General features: G+C 43.0%; 1 protein-coding gene across 8 annotated transcripts in view; it reads left to right on the top strand.

Moving 5' to 3' along the window:
* The window catches only part of MCF2L2 (MCF.2 cell line derived transforming sequence-like 2), a 194,232-nt gene that overhangs the window by 40,014 nt on the left and 135,579 nt on the right, over positions 1-18,639 (top strand). For 7 of the 8 annotated variants that reach the window (XM_064458078.1, XM_064458077.1, XM_064458081.1 and 4 more), the window contains one exon: positions 8,420-8,503. In XM_064458078.1, the coding sequence (XP_064314148.1) occupies positions 8,420-8,503 (84 nt within the window). Of the gene's footprint in view, positions 1-7,886; positions 8,226-8,419; positions 8,504-18,639 lie in introns of those variants that run through there. The other variant, XM_064458080.1, reaches the window with a different exon arrangement.

The raw sequence follows: 18,639 nt of genomic DNA, 5'->3' as shown, positions 1-18,639 counted from the left end.
TTCCTGGCTGTTCTCTATCACTTTAGGTTGATGGATAGCTAAATGTTTAACAAAACAGGACTCCAAGCACACGCACATTTCCTCTTGGTGTCAGTGCAGCTGCACAGGGACTTAACTTTGCCTTACACACATGCCTGGGGTCTGCAGAATTAGCAACCACCTGAAAGTCTGGATCTAAAGCCTGGGGGAAGTTCAGGTTTGGATCCTGTCATGGTTTAGCCCCAGTCAGCAACCAAGCACCACACAGCTGCTTGTTCACCCTTACCCCCACCCCTGGTGGGATGGGGGAGAGAATCTAAAGAGCAAAAGTAAGAAAACTCATGGGTTTAGATAAGAGTTTAATAATAAATAAATAAAAATAGTAATACTAGTAATGAAAAGGAAAACAAGGAGAGAATAAGAGAGACAAAACCCAGGAAAAACAAGCGATGCAACTGCTCACCACCTACCAACTGACACCCAGCCCGTCCCCAAGCAGTGATCACAGCCCCCCTGGCCAACCCCCCCAGTTTATATGCTGGGCATGACATCGTATGGTGTGGAATATCCCTTGGGCCAGTTGGGGTCACCTGTCCCCGCTGTGCCCCCTCCCAGCTTCTTGTGCACCCAGCAGAGCACAGGAAGCTGAAAGGTCCTTGACTACTATAAGCACTGCTCAGCAGCAACTAAAACGTGTGTTATCAACATTATTCTCATACTAAATCCAAAACACAGAACTATATCGGCTACTAGGAAGAAAATTAACTCTATCCGAGCCAAAACCAGGACAGATCCAAAATAACTGTGGTTTATTTGCATTTCCAATGTAAAGGAGGAGCATGCTGGACTCTGCAACTTGAAAGTCACTGCAAGCAAGTCCTTGAAAAGTCCTTACAGTTTGCTAATGGCTGGTGTGATCTTGAGGGAAAAACAGAAATTTCCCTGTTATGTAGTGGCAATGCTGACCTGCAAATAACCAGGAATTCTAATTCCCCCCTGCCTCTGTGATGCCTGCCTGTCTGTAGTACTTACAGTCTGTCTTGGAGAGCGTACAAATGTCTCCTTTAGAGGTTGCCACTCGTGTCTGCTTTGAGCCTGTCTTGAATCTTTCAGTCAGAAAACTTCAAGCACAGGTGTGTGTTAATGGGTTTGCATCTTTAGGGTGGTAAGAATTTCCATTTAATGCAGCGGCCCAGCATACCTAGTCAAGAAACTGGAAGTGAGCAGATTTCCCGTTGGGAAGACATGATCACAGTTCTTTGATGTAAACAGCTCTCCTTTCACCCCCTTCCAAGTCAGCCAAAGTAGACTCCTAATGTGTACGCTGCATGCCTGTAAAAACAACTTTTTAACTAAGTCTGTAACCACTCCTGGAGCATGGGGAAACAGAACCACTAAACAGGTCTTTTCCACCTGTGACCTCTCCACTCCCGTAATTTCATGTTAGAAGTGAACATTGAATTTAGTCAATGAGATTAACTGAAAAATGCAGTGATCCTAAGTAATTTGAGCAATCTTTGCTGAAGGACTTAAAATTGGAAGAAATGTTTAATGTTCCTGCACAGCAAAGCTCAGGTAAAGCTGTACATCCTTTATTAGGCTGTGCAAAATGCTTTGGAAATGCTGATTGCAACTTAGCGTAACAAAAGGAGAAAACTTCAGAGCAGATCTACTGTGCAGTAAAACGTCACATCAAGCACCAGTTCAGCATCTGCCCAGGTAAACACTGAGGGTCACAGGTGTTTGAGCGCTGCAGAGAAAGGTGTGCATTGCTAACCTTTCCCTCTTTCATGGATGTTTGGGAAAGCTTGCATGGCAATTCCATCCATACCATGGCCTAGATCTGTCCCTTTTCAAGGTATGAGAGCATATCAGCAGGGCATCATCACTCCACAGCTGGAATCTTGCTCCTAACCTTGCTTGTCCAGATTTCTACTACATTAGCGTACACAAAGTTGGGTTTGGTGTTACAGTTAAAAAACCAACCAACCAAACCCAAAAACCAAAACCCAAACTTTTTAAGGGATACCTCCAACATGAACCAGAGTTACTTATATATTTTAGAAGAATCTTCTTTCTTTGGAAGTGAGTTAGCAAACTTTCCTATGAAACTTGGTTTTAATGAGAACAGAAATTGCATTTAAACAAATGCACTTTGTAGGTTCTACAGTTGTGCTTGGCTAGGAAATAATCTGAGAGAAAAGACAACACTAGTCACTTACCTGTGGTGCATTTTGGCTTTTGCTCTAAGCTGATCTAGGTATGATTCTCAGCTGGAAGAGGTAGTCCTGGCCTTGCCATTTCCTACCCCATGCCTTACTAGCACTGTACCCTTCAAGCTCTTTTGCAGGGGACTAACCCAGATAAGAAGCAATCCACTAAGAAAAAAGAGTGCTTCACTTTATTTACAGTAACTTTTTTCCTGGCTTAGTTTTCAGTTGACTCAACATGGGCTAGCAAAAAAAGAGGTGGTGGGAATGTGCAGAAGAATAAGAGAAAGGATGGGATTTCCTTTCTGTTTATAGCTGGATTTTTAGTTCCTCATTAAAGCAAACAATCCATAGTACCGCTTGCTTGTATCAGTAACTGATCTTGCTGTTTTGCTGTCTGGGCTGAAGGAATAAACAAACCTTTTCAAAAAGTAAATGAAGGGTATAAATGGTGAGAAAGAGAAATAAACAGAATTAAAAAACAAGAACAAAACAGAAAACCAAACACACCCCCACCACTCTGCCCCAAACCAAGAGCTCCTTTCTCTGATGTAATAAGTTTGAATTTCTTTTTGGCCTTCAAGAAGGGAAATGTTTTGCTTAAGGGTTTGCATTGGGAATTCTGGTGGGACAGAATATTTTCAAATCCTTTAGCCTGCTTAAACTCTATCAGTGAAGATATGCAAGTTTGTCTCCTTAGTGCGTTTAATTCTTAAAATCTAACTTAGCTCTGCTAGACTCTTGCTCATGGCAAGAAGACAGAGAACTTGGGAGAAAGTTTGAACTGTAGGTACTTTGCAACTTTCGAAGTCTGGATTTGTGTGTTGCCTTTTGGCACTTTTTAAGAAGAATAAGAACACATAGCATTAGGTGTCCTTTCATGCTCTTAAAATGAAATCTCTGTCCTTATGTGTAACCCTATATGACTCTCTCTTATCACATCAACGATCTGTCTTTTCCCCAAATCCACAATTTTCATTTGAATGCTGTGAGGGTCATTTTTGACAGAGCTTGCATAGAGCAGAAGCAGGCCTACATACTCTATGATTTTAGCAAAGATTTTATTTCACTCCTGTCTGTCTTCCTCCCATGCAAATTGTGTGTTAGGCTGTCATTAAGAAGAGATGAACTTTGCTCTGGAAATTTTTAACCTATTATTCCAAGATTAGTGACTTCAGATTGGGGATTGAAGCAGCCCTGTCCTCTAGTCAACAGAAGGCCCAGCAGTTGTGGCATTCAGTCACTAAAAGCCAAAGAAACCCCGGTCTCCTGTTAGGGCTGGTTGCCTTTGGTTGTCTTATACGGAGCAACAGGCACTGCTGTGTCAATCTGCTTGGGGCAGTGCAGACTTTCACACCAGCAGGTTGTCTTTCCAACACTTTTGGAAACCATTAGTTGCTGTTAGAATGTAAACTAGTTTCTTTCTTCTCAGATAAAAGAGGAAGGAACAAGATTATATTCATTGTTGCTTTTAATCAGCTGCTGTTGGCATAGCTCAGAAAGCAGCAGTCTATGGACTGTGCTCCAGACCTGTTGCAGGAATACATACAGCTGTAGTGAGAAATAAAACAGGCGTGTGTGTGTGTGTAAGCTCAAGTATGTTCCATTTTTGAGTGAGAAATCATGAAGTGTAACTGAATGGCTTTCCCCTTAAAGATTAGATAGCCCAGTTGAAGCTAGCCTCCCTAGAGATCTGGGAAGGAGAAGCTGTGTCAGACAGATGGCTATACTACTTGCTGTTTAGAGTCAGGAATTGAATTTATAGCAGTTTAAGAGGACAACAAAGAGTAGATAAACTGATTTGTTTCATTTTTTTTCCCCTCCAGTATCACATCCTTATTCACATTTTAATTGTCCTGGCAAATTCAGTTAGCTCAAGTAACGAAGAACGGCATGGTACGTGTAAAGATTCGACTTCGGTGACCTATGTAGGGGATTGGCATTTTTTCACATAACACCGTTTGATCGATTAAGCTTTTTAATTTTTTAAATTTGAGAAGCTATGTGTAACTGTCCCTTCAATTAAAAAAAAAAAGGTTAAGACCACAAGAATAATCACACAGAAGCTAGGAAATGCCTGAGTCAATATCAGCTCATGTCAGCCTAAAGCAGGGTTTTCTCAGCTGTGGTATCTGTTCCACAGGAAAATGGTACACTGCTTCTGCCCGAGAGGCTGAACGCGGCTTCCTGCAGGCTTGTGGCTTGCAGTTTGCAGACCAGGAAGGCTACAGAGCCTCCTGGGATAAAGTTGGTGGAAGATATGAACAGATTGATGCTCACTAATGCGTGGCAAAATATCATGGCTTTAAAACAAACCCAGACCTGTGTCTTTTGGTTTGCTTTTAAGAATTTTTTCAAGCTTTTTTTTTTAGTAAAAGATTAAAAACTTCCTTCAGCAGCCCCAGGTAATCATGTTTCCAAGGACTGGGACTTCTATTGCAAGCTCTGTGCTGTGACGGGGTTATGAATTCATCAATATTGGAGAGTAACTATTTTCAAGCACAGTCCTAGAGGAAGATGCAAGAGGGCAAATGTGACCTTGTCTGCTGCTGGCTCCAGCTACTGACATTTCATAGCCATGTGATCTGATTTGCCATGAGGGCTCATGAGGGACCTTCCCTTGTTTACTTGTATTTTCTCAATCTCCTGCTAGTTTCTTCTGCTACAATTTCTTTTCCCAGCATGTCAGTGTGCAAGCTATACTCACTTACTTGAGTGTATGATTCCTAGTCACCAAGTGTGTTTTATACCACCTTTCTCATCATCTGAACGTCTCTTGCCAAGCGTTGGTTTTACAGCAAATCCCATGTGGCTTGTCTTGCCCAGGTGGGGGATTTGATGAGAGCTAACTGACACTCTGCAGTTCTTGTTTCTATTACTTCATCTTATCCTTACACCACAAGATTCTTTTGGTAGGAAAAGGGTATTTAGGAACCAGAAACATAGTATTTTTAGAGCAAGTTAATAAAGCAGCTATATGAAGGGGGGTAGGGGGGGAATTTCTGTTTTGCTCAAGACTGGTTGATATTAATGATGCCCTCATATTGGTAAACATCAAAAGCAAGCTATTGTGCTGGCAGGTTTGTTACCCCGGAGGGATGAGCAAGTCTCTGAGAGGCTAGAGATGGTGGCACGTTTTCTAGTGCATTTTCCATTTTTGTCGAACTTCCTTGTGATTGTCTCATCCATTGTAGAAACCTTTGCTACATTTTTGCAACTGTTTGGCATAAGCTCAGTCCTGGTCACCCAAACCGGAGTGCACCTGTCTACCTGTGGGACCACACAGTTGTAACAATACCTTTGCATTTTCTGGATGATTAAATCAACAGTATTTTCTTCAATGGATGCTCCAATGTTTCTCGATTCTGAAAGTTGAAGCTCTGTTTTAATTATAATTTTGATTTATTTCCTATTTCTGGGTTGTTTTTTTTTTTCTATTTTTTGATTCAGCTATAGTCACCTCTAAACATGCCATGTTTTCTCTTCTGCCTCCATCGTGCTGCCAACCTGTGATTTGAAAAGGGCATATCTATTACTATTATGGTGATTCAGAAACACCTCAAGTAGACTGTCTGAAGGATGCTGGAAGTCTTTGGCCAACAAGCTGGAGACACTTGTCAGTACCTATTGAGAATTGTATTCATAGATCACAGGACCTTTTTGTTGCTGGTCCCTTGCTTGTAGTATTTATCTGACTCTAAACAGGGCTATCAACATGCTGTTCTTCAGCAACTAGTAGAGGAATCAGGCTAATGGTGTTCTCTGCTTTCTAATAAATAACCTTGTATATTCAAAATGATTTTGTTTTGCCTTTCCTTTTTTACTCTGTAGTTTCCCCCACCCAGATCCCATTCTGGACATGCATGGGTGAAACTGCAGAGTAAAAACTTCATGGGTTCCTGTTAGTTTGTTTGCTTTGGGAACATATACCTGCCTCTCTCATTGTCCTCAAAACCTGGAGTAGCGTGTGGCTGTTGGCTGGGATCTCTGTGCTGCCACCATATAAATAATGAATGGGCATAAAACTCACTTTAGATGGGCTGGGGGAAGAGGTAAACACGGCAACGCAGGGTGGCAGGCTATAAATTACTTTTTGGGTCCTCTGAATTCCCTGCTTTGTCTGTGACACAAGCGAAAGACAGGTGATGCTGTGCCAGTTCACATGTCCTTCCTATGCGTAAAACTGATGTCTGAAGGGGATAAAACAGACTCTGGGAATCCTGATGGCTAAGTATTAAGGATTTATGGATGTTTGATACAGAGACAAGAAAAAGGTGTGTGAGGAGGGGTGAGATTACTGCTGCAGCATGGTACCGGGCTGCTTGAATAATGTCAGCTAGGGTCAGAAGGATATCTGCAGGGAGATCAGGAGGCTGTTCAGTCCTTCAGTCTCTAAGTGACCGTGTGCTGTACTGAAAACAAAGCCCAGCAAATAGGATTGCTGGTTATATTTGTAAAGCCATAGAATGGAAGTCAGCTCTCTGCCTAGCTGTTCAGTGGGCTTTCCTTTGAGAAACTGAATGTAACTTGCTGAATATAATGTACTCAGTTTAGTTTTACTGTCCATTTCACTGAATTCCCAGGGACCACAACACTGAGTTATCTCAGGTCTAGGGTGTTTACAGAGAGACTCAGGACATGTTACTCTTTTAGCCTTTCTGTTGCTCTGTCTAGAAATTTGCAGGCTTTTGTCCTACTTGGAAATCAATTGCGAGTGCCCTGCTGATGTAAAGGTCTTAATAGCTGTTCCAGTCCTGGAGGATGACTCTTTCAGCACCTGTGGGACAAACAGAGCACAGAGAAGAGCATATGCTTCTTGAGTAGAAGAGAACAGCCCTGTTCTGGCCTTGTGCAGTCTTTGGTCTGTTTCTTATAGAAGCCTTGTGAAATACAATCATAACGGTCATGTGAGAGAAAGGACATGGGTCTGTTTTCCCCAAGCAGATTTCAGAACAATGTCAGCGATACGCAGGGGCACTTCCGTGGCCAGCTGCAGCAATCAAGGCTGGAGGAAAGAGGGTGTGGTCCAGACAACCACTGTGCTGTGGCTCCGAAGAAGTAGTGTAATGCATCAGAGCAGAAGGTTGAGTTGCCCTGATGTCAAAGCAAAGGTGTGGCAGATCCCACTCTTAATTCCTGCTCTGTGAAGTCTGGAGAGAAAAGCAAACGCTGAACTGATGTCAGAATGTATTTGTACCTGGCAGAATGACCAGGATCCCTTACCTTACAAGCACCTGTTTAAAACCAGGTGCACCAAAGTATTTCAGTGCCTGCGTTGTACTGACATCAGTGAAAATCTTGGTGCTTAAATAGTCCAATATGTGGTCTGTCTGACCCCATCTTCCTTCCTTCCACCTGTAGTCTGGGCTGTTAGAGGTGGACTGTACAAAGGCAGGGCTGGTGATTGTTCTGTAGCTGTACGGAGGCTAAAGGCCTAATTACGATAGGTGCTATTGTAACATAATCCTTGATCCTGCCAGCTGAACTGGCAGATATTCCCCAGTAAATGTTGCTGGTCTAGACTGGGGTGAACAATTGGGTGCATTTGTTACAGAAAGAGATAAATTAGCTCAATGTGAGATTATAATTGCTGCTCACTGAATAGGTCACACACAAAACTTGTGGTGATTTTCCCTCAGCTGCTTGCCAAGTTATTTTTTAACTTTTCAGTGTTCACTTCAAAAGACCAGGCTTTGTTTTCATGAGAAGAAATCCTCACAGCCCCTTATTTCCTCCTTTTACTATGTATTTTCTTGTAGCGGAAAAAGCATCAGCAAAGGAAACTGTTCTGGATTAGCTGGTTACAGAGTCCTCAAGCAGAGACCAGGGAGTTCAGGGTGGAACATGGCACTGTATCTGAAATAGACTTTACTGTTTCAAAGACTGAAAAGCTGCTTTATGTGGAAGGCCAAATGCAGTGTCTTTATATGGAACATGAAGTAGTAAGGAGCAGGCTGTCAGTTTGAGCAAACCTGCAATACGCACTGGAGCTGGTTTATGAAAAGCTGTCTCTGAAATCACAGGGTGATAGATAAAGTAAGTGAACTGAACACAAGACTCTGTAAGTATCATAAACTTCTTCATGATAGTCATATAACACCTGAACCAAGAGTCAAGCCAGGTTCTTTTCCTTTGAGTGTCATCTTTGTTTTGCTGGGTTCTTAAAGGGTAGAAAAATTGTCATTAAAATTTCATTAACTCATTGAAGATTTCTGTTTTCACTTGCACAGATGAAATCATGCAGCAGGAGATTCGGCCGTTGGTTGCAGTGGATATAATAGAGCAGCTCCACAGGCAATTTGCTATCTTGTCGGGTAAGAAATTGCTGGTAATCACATGCCGGGATTCTCTTGGAAACATATTGGAATCTGTCATGCTGACTGTCACCCTTCAGCTCTATACAGCAGTTGCAGTAGTATTTTTATATTGCTAATGAAAAGTGCTATTACAATCAGACATTCACAGTGTATGGAACTGATGAATGCCAACTTGCTGTGCTTGTTTTTCTTGAGGCAAGTTAATTTTCCATTCTCTCCACAATGGGGGGAGGGGTGGGGGTAACAGATTTAGAGGATAAGAAATTAAACAAATCTTTCTGTACATATCTTTGCGCAATGTCCAAGCACCTTGTTTGTGGGAAAAGATTTTGGTCTATCAGGGAGCTATTCAAGACCTTCCTCATTTGCCTTTGTTTTAGAAATGATTAATTTCTAAAGTGTAAGGTTCTAATCTTTTAAAGATTTGATTATTACATATTCCTTTGTTTGCCTGAAGTTTGCAATCACACAAAGTGACGCAGTTCCTGGCCCAAATAAATATTGAAATATTTGCCAAATTATTTAATACACTTATTTCAGATGCTGCAGAAGATAAATCCTTATCTGGGTCCTAAATTGGTTTCTGCTGTTGACCGTATGACCTCTGGCAAATCCTTTTGTCTCTGTTTTTGCCTGTGCTGCCAATAAGGGAATTAAGAATTTGCTGTCCTTCTTCCCCATAGACACACAGAGAAGTATCATGAATTCGCACAAAATACTGAGATGGTCATAATAAGGTACTCTTGGACAGCCTGTCCCTCTCTGCTTGGTGGAGAGGAAGACTGGCTACACAGTGCAGAGGGTACACAGACCCAGCTCTGCAAATGATCAACTCAGTAGGCCCAAATCTTGCTGCATCTTTATGTTTTAAGTACATTCCAAGCTGCCAAATGAAATCAAAATCTTCAGTTACTTAGAATTCTTTATGGGGCTCTGAGTATTAAAACTTGATTTTGCAGGTTTCTAGGTGGCATCTTGTGCCATTTTCATAAGCTCAATAACTAAGTGTTTTGCATTCAGCAGAGGGTATTGACTAAGCAGAGGTAGAACCAGCTGCCTTCTCATCTGCTGAGTAAAGCATCTCAGGGTCACATCTTTCTGGAATTAATAAACACAAACCTCCATGCAGAACAGTGTCAGCAACTGTATAAAAATGCTCAAACCTTTTGCATCCCACCATTGAGCTCTGTTCAGTGTAACTAGGAAATGCTAGTGTAGCATTTATCCTATGACAATTTTGGGGGTGTAATGTTGAAGTATTATCCTTTGGCTCACCAGGCATTCACCTGTGTACTGTGTGCTTACTATAGCTCTGCCATGCCAGACTGGAGAGGATAGTGACTAACTTGGTATTATTGTTAAGTGTTCCACACCTGACTGCCAGAGATTTCAAAGCACAGATGCCACAACAAGGTCTCAGAAACATTAGGTGGTCAGGGAAAGCTGGGCACCCCTTTCCCTTAAGGTGCTAGCTGCTTAACAGAAAAAATAACGACTCATGGGTGGGAGTTGACAGCCTCTTAATCAGGGGGCTGTTGTCAGTCAGTTTGGAACCAATCCTCACTTTAAAAACTGCTTCAGGAATGCTAGTCAGATCCCTGTTATGAGTGCTAAACTGACTTTAAAATATTCTAAATACAGGGAAGGGAACAAGGAATCTAATCACTGTTCAACTCCTTTTGTGTTAACTTGATGTCAGATCACAACTTGGGATGCTTGTTGCCCTTTGCAGGCAAGAAAACACTTACCAGCTGGTTTCTCTAGAGTGATCTGCTTGCTTTTTTTCTGCTCACCAGGCATGCAGAGCTACTGAAACCAATATTGTTTTCAAGGCCTTTGATTTAACTGATACATGAATGCCTGAAACACTCATATCAGTGTAAAGAACATCATGCATGTTGAGAATTCAGGGCCTCGTGTGCAATGTCTATCCAGTAAAATGTGGAGGACTGCTTTTCTTAAACCCCATTACCTTGCAACATTTGAGACCATTAACAAAAGCTATATATAGCATGTAGAGAGCAACTTGTGTAAAGTGGTTTACTAAACAGGAAGAAAAACCCATTTCCAGTTCCAGCTGTAACATTAAACATGGCACAGATGTGTCAAGGGTAAATATAAAAAACATTTCATATGACTTTATGGACTCATCATTTCAGCAGTGCCTGTATTCTCACCTGCTAGTTTAGCAAATTAAACTCTTCACATTTGATCTAATTCTTTTATTCTTGGAAGCTATGAGAAAGATGTTTAAATAAGTCTATTTAAACCTAAGGTGCTTAAAGACTTTGGAAACAACTCTTTGTAGAAGAAAGGGCTGAGGGGCTTGTTTGTTAGGAATCAGCAAATAACTGGTTCATCAGCATACCAAGGACTAATAACAAATATCAAACGTTAGTTAAAAGGTGTCTTTCATGCCCCCATCTACATAAACAGCAAATCCAATCTGAAGACTTTTCAGGCTTATCTAAAATCTTCTCAGTACAGACCAGAAATAAAATAATAATAAGAAACAGGGCTTAGTTTCTAAGCTGATTTCAGTCTAAAATTTACAGCTAAATTTGGAAACCTGGGTGCCTCCACTCCAAAATCCCCATGGCAGCCTGTGAAGAAGATCACGAACATAAAATCATCTACTCAGGTCCTTTTAGCCCACTATCTTATTCTGTTGGTGACCACTGGTGCTTCCAAGGTAAAATATAACAACAGGAATCTTCCTCACTCTCTCTTTATTGCCTCCTGCAAACTGAGGTTTAGGTACAAGCCAGAAATGACTACACATTTCAAAGAATCATAGAATGGTTTGGGTTGGAAGGGTCCTTCAGAGGCCATCTAGTCCAACACCCCCTCAGTGAGCAGGGACATCTTCAGCTAGACCAGGTTGCTCAGAGCCCCTCCAGCCTGACCTTGAATGTTTCCAGGGGTGGGGCCTCCACAGCCTTTCTGGGCAACCTGTGCCAGTGTTTCACCACCCTCATTGTAAAAACTTTTTTCCTTATATCCAGTCTAAATCTCCCCTCCTTTAGTTTAAAACCGTCACCCCTTGTCCTGTCACACAGGCCTTGCTAAAGAGATTGTCCTCAACTTTCCTATAGTCCTCCTTTAAGTACTGGAAGGCCACAGTAAGGTCTCCCCGCAGCCTCTTCTTCTCCAGGCGAACAACCCCAACTCTCTAATCCTGTCCCCGTAGGAGAGGTGCTCCAGCCCTCGGATCGGTTTTGTGGCCCTCCTCTGGACTTGCTCTCGCAGTGTGTGTCATTGTGCTGAGGGCTCCAGAGCAAAAATTTCAAAAATGCATTTCCTTAAGTAAATGTAACTCGCTTTTTCCTCTAGCAAAAGATTGGGTTTTTTCATCCAATTAAAACAGATCTGGGCAGTCTCCTGCCTCATTTCACTTACTAAAGTAATTCACACATAAATTACCTCATTTGATTTTGATTTTTTTTGTCCCAGGCATCTGTGCAGCTTTTCCTCAAAGCATGTAGCTTTTCATTAGGCACAAGCAGACACAAATATTTTGGTGCTTCAGTGCTTGCCTACATGGAGACCGAAAATCTCATGATACTCAGCCTACTTCCTAGTTTTCCATGCTGATACAATCCAGCTCAGTAGCCACTCTCTGAAAAGAAATCCCCCTGCTCTTTGGCTCCACCACTGTGAGCAGTAAAAGACATTCTCAACTTACTTGTAGAGTGTTTTGGGCGTATAATATGTTTTTCTGAACAACTGGGTAAAAATGATATATGCTGATTTATACTAGTTGGGGTCATTTTTTTCACTCTGTAGGCTGCAGCCTCCAGAGGGCAGCTAGCCACCTCTTCCATGCATTCACATGCAGAGCTCAGAGGGTGTTAGCAGTGAGTCTGGTTTGTGCTACTCCGCAGCCTCTAGCTTTGTTGAGCTCTCCTGTTCAGTCCTGTGGACTCCAAATCCTTTTGTCCAGTGATAATGAAAGTAACTGACTGTTGCAGAGTTTATTATAAACGAATATTTATTTGGTTAATATCAGCTTTTTATTAACAGCTGGTGGCTGAGGCAGATACAGTGAAACCATAATATTTCCTTGCAGTAATGGAGGAAAGAAAGAGTAGAATGATTAAAGTCAAAGGCTCTTTGTTTTCTCAGGATGTGCTCACTAGAAACACTTTACTATTGCTGTGTGCAAATTGCTTAGAAGAGGATCTGACTGTCTTGCAGTGTCTGAGCAGATGACAGGAATTATGTAACAAGCCTAATGAGTTTGGTGTTTGATTGTGTTAGGGTCTAGTTATAACGAATGTGTTAGATACTAACAGCCTCCTGTTTGTCCTGGCCCTGTAGCTACCAGACTAACCAAGACTGTACTGTCCATGCCAAGAACTGGGAAACTCTCCAAAGCCTTCCCTGGTCTGCTGTGGTCATGGAAAAGACTGCGGTGTAATGTGACAATGTCGTTAATCATGTAGTTCTAATTTAGTCATCTCTTTTTCCATGTGCTGATCTAGACTTGCTTAGCTCATGAGATCTGGTGGGAGTACTGGTTCTTGTGGTTAAATTCGAGTTTTGAAACCACTACTGCCTCTTCCCTTTCGCTGAAAGCTGAACCCCCAATTATGGGACTACAGCTGTGACAACATAGGATTGCACAGCTATGTTTGGGTGTTTTCTGCAGCTGTGAAGGGAACTAGATCACAAAGGTAGTACTGAAAACCTGGCTATTCTAACACACACCAGTTTTTACTGGAGAATGGAGAACCAATGGTAAAATACTGTTCCTGCCCTGCTGACAAATAAGCCACTATACCAATCTGCTCTTGGAACTACTACCACCCCCTGCCTTTTTATCTGCAGCTTCACAACCTGTTCTTATCTGTAATTACACTGTCAAAGAGCCCAATCTGCCATTTGCAGCAATAATGGATCCTGTTACTAAATCACAAATTTATTAGACAAACTGTCACAAAGTGTATTAGCAGAGATTAATTTTCTTTGTGTTCTGCTCCTGTTGAGTCAATGGACTTCAGCGGATGGGAGACTATATCTGAAAGTGGTAACGGACTCTGAAGCCAGTTTATTTAATTTCCAAAGCCTGGAGGGTGTTTAGCCATCTGCTTCCTGTTTAAACTGGGGCTTTTGGAAAACCTGGCCTGACCTTGCCAAAAGGACAGTTTAGAGCTTGTGTAAAAATGTAGACCCAGGAAGCGTGAGCATGATTTAACTTCAATGAGAAATTCAGCATTCACAACCCTTAATAAACATGGAAAACAAAACCAGCAGAGCACGGAAAAAGCAAAACCTGACCAAGGCAGTGAAACTTCAGACAAGATATCACTTCAGCTATCTGACCCAAGGAGATGAATTGTACTCAGGTACTAAGGGAGCTCTCTGCATGTGGGCAGACCCAAGCAGTTAGCCTGAACGTGTCAGCAAAATTGAAAGAAAGCTTTCCAGTACTAACTGATGAGTTTGTGTCTGTGGCAGGCTGGCGAGGTGTGCGCAGTAAACTTGCAGACAAACTTTTGGAACTTCTTCTGCCTGTAGTCTGGTTTGGTTTGGTTTGTTTTTTTTCCCCAAGGGATTCATCATCTTTGGTAAGCTCTAGTTAGACGCTACTTTACAAATGATGCTATTGGTGTTACAAGAAGAGCTGCTGGCTATGGAGTAGGACTTCATTGTAGCCCCTGATTGTCTAAACCCTGGACAAGAGGCAATAGGTGGGCTAGAACAGGGGAGTGGGAGATTTCCTAGGATCCCCATCGTATCCAGGAACTTGTCCTGCAGTTGTGATTGCTTGCTGGTGTTACATCAGTCATACCAACATGCAACTTCAGCTGTAAGAGCTGTCAGAATTCAGCACTCACACGTCATTTGTCAGTCACACCCTTTGCACTGCAAAGCAAAATTAAATTTTCTCTGCTGCCATATCCCGTTCTCCCCCATGCATACTTCTCCCTCAAATTCTTCAGCTGTTTTGTTTCCATGGCTGAATTCTGGCCCCATCTTCACTGCAACAGCTAGCTGGGCTGCATTGGCAGCTGGAAGGTCTACCTAACAGGAGCAACTGAATGCTGCTTTGTGTCCTGGGACTTGGGGAATTGGCACACACAAGAGCGAGCGATGGTCCCATTACTATGCCTTGTACTATCTCGATGCAGCTTGTGTGCCATCTCTCCTACTTTTCTTTCCCTTCCCTTTCCCATTCACTTTGTACTTCTGTTGTGTCACTCGGGTTTTTCCTGTTCTTTTGCCCTCGGGCCACAGAAGAGCAAAAGTTGAGCAAGAAGCCAGGTGGAAAATAGGGGAAAGTGCCCAGGAAGAGGAGGAAAAGGATGCTGACATTCTGAGTGGCAAACCAGGCAGAAGGTCAAGCTGACTGTAATCTTTTCCTCTTAAGTTTTGCCTTTTTCCAGGTGGTCCAGCCTTCTGCTCCTCCAATTCCTGATGTTGTCTGTCTCATTTGTGCTCCAAGTTGTTGAGTTTGATGCACCTCTGTGTGTGACCCTGAATGCAAAGGATTTGACTGCTTCCTTCTAATTTACCTCTGATCATACATCAAGATCTTTAATCAGAATGCCCTTCCCCAAGCAGCAGTGGGCCCATAACTTTGACACGGTGAGTTTGGGTTGGATGCAAGGCAGGTTGCTATCTGCAGAGCTAGAGAGCAGAAAGGAGAAAGTTTCAGAAAGTTTCCTTCCTCCTGAAGGAAACTGATGGAGCAGAATCAGGGTAGTAGCACGTATGGTGTTTGTGGGTGCTATCTGGGAGGGGAGCTCAGGTCTGCATCAGGAGATTGTAGACAGAAATCTGGTTGAGTTTCCTCTGCAGGCAAAACTCTGGGGCTAGCTGTGACAGAGCAGCCTGGAGTCTGACTGAGGAGCAGTGACCCATGGGAGACTGCCAGCGGGATGGCCTGGCTCCCCTAAAGCAGGGTCAGGAATGAGCCTAACGTTAGTTCAGCCAGATGATGGCCCTGAACCTCCCCTCCTGCCAGCTGAACCTCCAACTCTTGGGGCTGCTGCTTGCAAGAGCCACTACCACCAGCTGCTCTTTCCCTCAGCCGGCACCTGCATTTGGAGCTGCCAGAAGGTGTTGGAGGTGGCTGGGTTGCTTGAAGAGGGCTGCAGAGTGGCATCTAATGGCGCCTGGAGGAGCTGCAAGTCAGTGAGACAGAGGCCCATGCATTGTATGAAGACACCTGCCAGGCATGGCCATGCTCCTGGTATCTATTTTTCAGTCTATCTTTGTTTCTCCTTCTGACTGCACTAAACTCAAGTTATTGCTTGCTTCTCTCATGGGGCTCTTTAGCTCAGCTTGTGCCTCATGTTGCTCTGGCTTTCTGTCAACCTCCTTTGCTTCTGGCAGTCCTTGGGCCCCCTTATCTTGCTGCTCAGATATTGCTAAATAGAGCAGACATGCCTCAGGTAGATGTAATGTAGCCTTCTCAGCTTTGTGCTCTGTTCATGTGGCTTGCTCTGTTCAGCGCTTCTTTTCTGTGTCCCTCCTCCTACCCTCACTGTCTACTTAAAATGTCTTTCTATTTTTTACTTGAGGATTATTTTTTCCTTTTGACCTTCCGTGGAGCTGCTGGAGCTTGTTCTTCCCCTGTCCACCTTACTTAAGATGGATTGTAAAATTCTTTGTTCAGCAATTACACTCTTTTCACAAGTGATGCCCAGGAGCATGGAGGGGTTATGTGCATTCCCAGCAAGTGCAAGGACTGTATAGAGAGAGAGTCCTTGGGGCCAAATTCTGTGCACTTAGACCTTATGGCTGTGGAACTGACTGAAGGCTGTCCCTGTTAATTTTTCATTTGTGCTTGCTGCCCTTCCAAGACTTTGAGTAGTCAGTTAAAGTATTTCAAGGACTGGAAGAGACCTAGTGGCAACTCCCTAGAAAACAAGATTGATGGCCCAGAAAAAAAAACAGGCTGCAGCTTGTCAATTCACATTCTGCAGAAATTTGCATACTGCAGTGAATCTTGGTTTAGTGTCAGGAAAAAAATTTGCATTAACATCTAGGTGTATGGAACTGCTCTCTATTCCAGGGGAGGGCGTTTTCCAGACACCCTTGGTATGTAAGCAGCTTCCCTTATATCCCTTAATATCTGCTTCTGTTACCTTGCTAGCTATATGGATAAATGGATATGGATTGTTTTCCCTTGTAATTCAGCTACTACTTAAGGTTCAAATATGGGCAGGAACTCCCATTCCTAGTATATTTGTGTTATTACTTGTCACCCAACACTTCAGACATTCCTGCTCTCTCCTTGTCGTAGTGCTTAACAATTTCGGATTGCAAAACTCCCTCAGACTTCACCCTAATTTCATGGTATGGCAGGAGCTGAGGGTTTCCTTGTGTATTTCCCTGTCTGAAGTATAGCTGTATTCATAGAATCATTAAGGTTGGAAAAGACCTCTAGGATCATCCAGTCTAGCAGTCAACCCAACACTACCATGTCTCCTAAATCATGTCCTGAAGTACCACGTCTACACGTCTTTTAAATACCCCCGGGGATGGTGACTCGACCACCTCTCTGGGCAGCCTGTGCCAACGTCTGACCACTCTTGCAGTGAAGACATTTTTCCTAATATCCAATCTAAACCTCAGAGCCTTTTGAGCATTCTTCTGTTTTGGTTGCAGCAGGAAATGCTACCTTCACCTTGGAGAATGAGATGGAACCCAAGAGCTGTTAAGGGTGTGTGGCCTAGTCAAAGGGAAGGAGCTCTGGGCTCTTGGCTGAATAAGCAGTCTGAAGCTGCTCCTAAGTGTCGTTTTAGATTTGTTGCCAGTGGTGAAGGGAGGAAGTCAGTGTTCAGTCTGCTTACATTCATGACTTGGATAGCTTTTTACAGGAGAAGATCCTGTGACAAAAATAGACACCCACATACATACATTGTGTCATCAGCTTGCCTCATCTGGCTTGGGGAAAAGAGCCCAGAAGAAGAAAGTCCACATGTGTGAATGTGGATGCAAGAGAAAGAGAAGATAAAAGGGGCACAGAGACCCTGGCCAGCAGGAGCATTAGAAGTGCCATCTGAAACTTGTAGTTGAAATGAATCTTGAGTATAACTGCAGGTAAACTACCAGGTGTTGAAGGAGATCCAGAGGAATCTTTTCTTAATCTCCAGGGGCAAAACAGCTGCTTTAAACCAAAATATTCCAGCTTACTACATCTTCCCCGTTTAGAGTATCTTGCATATCTGAAGTATGTGAACTGGAAAGTGTGGTGCCTAGGAACCGTGTGATGGTACAAGATACCATCTATGAAATACTTTGGCATTCATTGAACTCTGCAAGAAGAGACAGAGCAGACGAGCTTACAATTTCATTTTCCTGGTGTTACTGTTTGTTTCCAGAAGATGTCACTAAGAATCTGTAACAAACCATCCTGAGTATCTGCTGGCTGGAGTTCCTCGTCCCTAGAGTGCAGCAAACAGTCTGGGGAAAGTCTAACTAAATTTGCACGACAGCATAGTCTGTGTCACTGCTGACTGCAGATAGTGCAGCTAGAGTGGCCTGAGATCAAGCTGCCATGCATCAGCATTTGGCCTTAAACCTAGGCCAATGTGGAGGTCAATGTGGAGGCTGTGGCTCTGCTCAGCATTTGAAATCCAATTCAGTGCAGTGTGAATGATAGTATTCCTTCTTTGCATTTTGGCTGAAAGCTTTTTGAATCTCTGTAGGCCTGTTTTCTCCCTAGCAGAGTGAGTTTAGTGGATGATCTGACACAACTGAGTCATTTTCAGATGTAATTAAAGCAATAATCAACCTTCAGAAAGGAAAAAAGTGTCTAAATGTAGTGTCCTGACAAAGCCACCACATCACCAGATGTCAAGAAGGAAAAGGGTTTCCTTGTTCAGAATTCCTATTTTTTTAGAGCTCTCACTTTTACTTTATGCAAGCATTGTGTTCCTCAGTGTTCCACCTCTCCATGGCTAGACAGCATGGAAGGGACCTTAAATAATCCAACTGAGCCTGGTAGAGGTGGGCAGAGGCAGGATCAGGACTAGCAAGGGACTGACAGAGAAACAGCTAGGAATTACTGGAGCATGTCTTTGCAATGACCACCAAAACAGGAGTAGGTTTGTGGCATCAGCTGTGATTATGAGCAGGGAAGGGCAATGGTGTATGGGAGCAGCCTGGTATCATTTACG

Source organism: Phalacrocorax carbo, chromosome 7 (assembly GCF_963921805.1).
Source record: "Phalacrocorax carbo chromosome 7, bPhaCar2.1, whole genome shotgun sequence".
In the NCBI taxonomy this organism is placed as follows: domain Eukaryota; kingdom Metazoa; phylum Chordata; class Aves; order Suliformes; family Phalacrocoracidae; genus Phalacrocorax; species Phalacrocorax carbo.
Note: the sequence above shows the minus strand (reverse complement) of the source record. Positions and strands in the feature narration are given on the sequence as shown.